Source organism: Gastrolobium bilobum, unplaced genomic scaffold, assembly GCF_033153095.1.
Source record: "Gastrolobium bilobum isolate Gb01-03AN ecotype WA unplaced genomic scaffold, APGP_CSIRO_Gbil_v1 utg14936, whole genome shotgun sequence".
Classification (NCBI taxonomy): Eukaryota; Viridiplantae; Streptophyta; class Magnoliopsida; order Fabales; family Fabaceae; genus Gastrolobium; species Gastrolobium bilobum.
The window spans coordinates 586397-589751 of NW_026898693.1; the positions used below are offsets into that span (position 1 = coordinate 586397).

The window sequence follows — 3355 nt, forward strand, 5'->3', positions numbered from 1 at the left end:
TACACATGGCTGTGCATTATGGAAGACTGGTTTTACTGTTATGATTGCATTAAACAATGGAACTAATGATCATGTTCATGAAATTTGATGCATATGGATTAAGGACTCAAATTTTGGTCTCCCTGTTAGATTTTTTTGATTCCAGAGCTAACGAGTCTTTGTATTATTCGCAGGAAGTTTCTTTGCCTATTCTCAAGGATTCTATCATGGAGGCTCTGAAAGTTTTAATTGGTACTGAATTGTAACAATCTCCTTCAACTTTGTGATGCAGTTTTTTGTGAATATCCCCAGCTTTTAATTGAAAGTAGACAACAAACACAGGTATGCTTTTATTCTATCAAAAGATTCAGCAATCAACTAAAATTGCAAAGTAAATAACAGTTTAAATAAAGTGAAGAGAGTAATTTAATAAATAATTAAAAGTAATTTTGTGATGCAATATGATGCAGGAACAGGTATGGTTGGATACCTACTCCTATCCAATGTCTAAATTTTAAACAAGTTTTCTTCTCTTGGCTTAGCATTATTTTCTTAGCTTTACTTCTTTTCTTTAATTTTTGGTATATATTAAAGATAAGAACCATTAGTCATTGATGGTTCATTTGCCTATAAGCTAAAAATGTGGATTTAAGGGGAAGTTGCATGCCCCCTGTACTCTTTGGTTCTCAGATTTGACAAATTCTAATAAATATTTATTAGTAAATATTTTGAACTTTATCATGAAGCTGGCCCACGCCTTTATGATTTTAAACCGGTGATGGGGTTACGCTTTCAAGTATGTCATATGTATCCTTTATTACCTGTGCTGATTATAAAGTGTATATTTAAACATTGCTAATTGTATAATGATTCCATGTACTGATTAGCTTAATGAAAGTTGTTTCTAGATATAACATAAAAATATATTGTGAGGAGAATAACATAAAAATTAGGTCAATAAAAGTAAGAAAGTGGATGTTTTTATTTAATTTAAAATATATTGTGAATTTTTACCAAAAAAAAAATATTGTTACCTTATATATGTCCATAGGAGGCAGGAGATTTCAGCCGTGTAGATTGGCTCAGTATACAAATCTTGGAGGTGTGACCATCGACTCAATATATAAAGTGATCAGCATCTAAAGGTATTTTCTAAAGTGAATTTTATTTTATTTTAATATTTTATTATTAGATATTTTAAATGCCTTTTGATTCGATTTAAATTAAATTTGAAAACAGATTTAACTAATTATGATCGATAAGAGTTGGATTGAGAAGCCACTTAGATCAAAAGAGTACCTATATGGGGTAGTCCAATTTTTGGACTTTGCCTTTTCAAACGCATCTATTAATGGACAAATTTTATGTCCTTGCATTAAGTGTGGATTTCGTAGTATGTGTGATAAAACTGAAGTGTTAAGTCATCTACTTCAAAAGGGTTTTCCAAGAAAGTACACATTTTGGTACATGCATGGGGAAAAACATATTCAATCCAATGTTGAAGAAGCACAAGCACGCGAAGACCCAATTAGACAATATCCAATGCAAGATATGTTAAATGATGTTTTTGGTGTCTTTGATGATCATGGAATTGAAGATTCTGACACATCAAATCAACCTAATGGCGACCACACTGGGGGTACAAAAGATGCCAGTAAAGAAGAGTTAGAAAAAATTAAAGAATTGCTAAGGGATGGGAATCAAGAACTCTATGATGGTTGCACAAAATATAGCAAATTGTCATTCATTGTTCGGTTGTATCATATAAAAGTCTTATGTGGTGCAACTGATAAAACATTTTCTTTGATTATTGAACTTTTAAATGATGCTTTTCCCCATGCTAAATTGCCAACATCTTTCTATGAGGCAAAAAAGATGATTAAAAGGTTGGGTCTAAGCTATGATAAGATTCATGCATGTCCAAAAAATTGCATGTTATTTTGGGGTTCACCGGAGGCTGAGAAGATGGATAAATGCGAGAAGTGCAACACATCCAGATGGAAATCAAATGAAAATGATGGTGGTGCAAATAATATGATGGACGACACAAAGAAGAAAAAAACAAAACCAGCAAAAGTATTGCGATACTTTCCACTTATACCTAGATTGCTGAGACTATACATGTGCTCTAAAACTGCAGAGCAGTTGAAATGGCATGCTACGGGGGTAAACCCAGATGGGTTATTAAGGCATCCTAGAGATAGTAAAGCCTGGAAGGAATTTGACTTATTGTATCCGGATTTCGCTTCAGAGCCGCGTAATTTACGAATTGCATTAGCTACCGATGGTTTCAATCCATTTGGAACTTTAAGTTCCAATAATAGCATTTGGCCAGTGATGTTGTATATTTATAACTATCCTCCGTGGTGTTGTATGAAGCAAACTTCTCTTATCATGTCAATGATAATTCCTGGTCCTAAGATGCCTGGCAATAATATTGATGTTTACCTGCAGCCCCTAGTTGCAGAATTACAAAAATTATGGATTGGTGTAGATGCTTATGATTCCTCTACTGATGAAATGTTTCAAATGCGTGCTTCATTGTTTTGTACTATAAGTGACTTTCCAGGTCTTGACAACTTATCTGGGTGGAATACACATACATTGCTTGCTTGTCCATCATGTAATTTTAACACAGAATCTAAAAGGTTGAAGTTTGGTAGAAAAAATTGTTTCATGGGGCATCGTCGGTATTTGTCACCTGATCACAAGTACAGATACAACAAACATTCCTTTGATGGTTCTACTGAACTTAGGCCTGCGCCTATTCCACCATCAGGTTCAGACATGTTAAGACAAATTGAGGTGAGTCAAAAAAGGGTTGAGGATGAAGGTACAAGTGAGATTGGCCCACAACAATGGAAGAAAAAGAGTATCTTTTGGGATCTACCGTATTGGGAGCATAACCTCATTCGTCATTGCCTTGATATGATGCATATAGAAAAAAATGTTTGTATGGGAATTAGAGAAAAGCTTCATCCATATCCTAATTCCTCTAAGTTTCCTCCATCATGCTTTAAAATGAAGAATTTGGAGAAAGATATCTTCCTAAAAGTTCTAAAGAATGTGATTTTCCCTGATAATTACTCATCAAACATTTCTAGATGCATTGACATTAAGAAACGCAAGATCTCTGGTTTAAAGAGTCATGATTCACACATTCTGATGGAGCATCTTTTGCCAATTGCCTTAAGAAGAACTCTTCCTAAAGAAGTTACTTCTATTTTGATTGAGCTATGTAACTACTTTAGAGAAGTATCAAGCAAAGTTTTAGATGTCAAGTATTTAGAGAAACTACAACAACGAATTGCTTTGACCCTTTGCCACATATTTTAATGATTTTTCTTTTATAAGATTTGTTTTCTTTTATTGTTAG

General features: G+C 33.6%; 1 protein-coding gene across 1 annotated transcript; it reads left to right on the forward strand.

The window, feature by feature from the left end:
• Positions 1–1374: 1374 nt before the first annotated feature.
• LOC133318447 (uncharacterized) lies at positions 1375–3315 on the forward strand. The gene has a single exon (XM_061520442.1). The coding sequence runs from the start codon at positions 1375–1377 to the stop codon at positions 3313–3315; it is 1941 nt and encodes a 646-aa protein (XP_061376426.1).
• Positions 3316–3355: the final 40 nt, after the last annotated feature.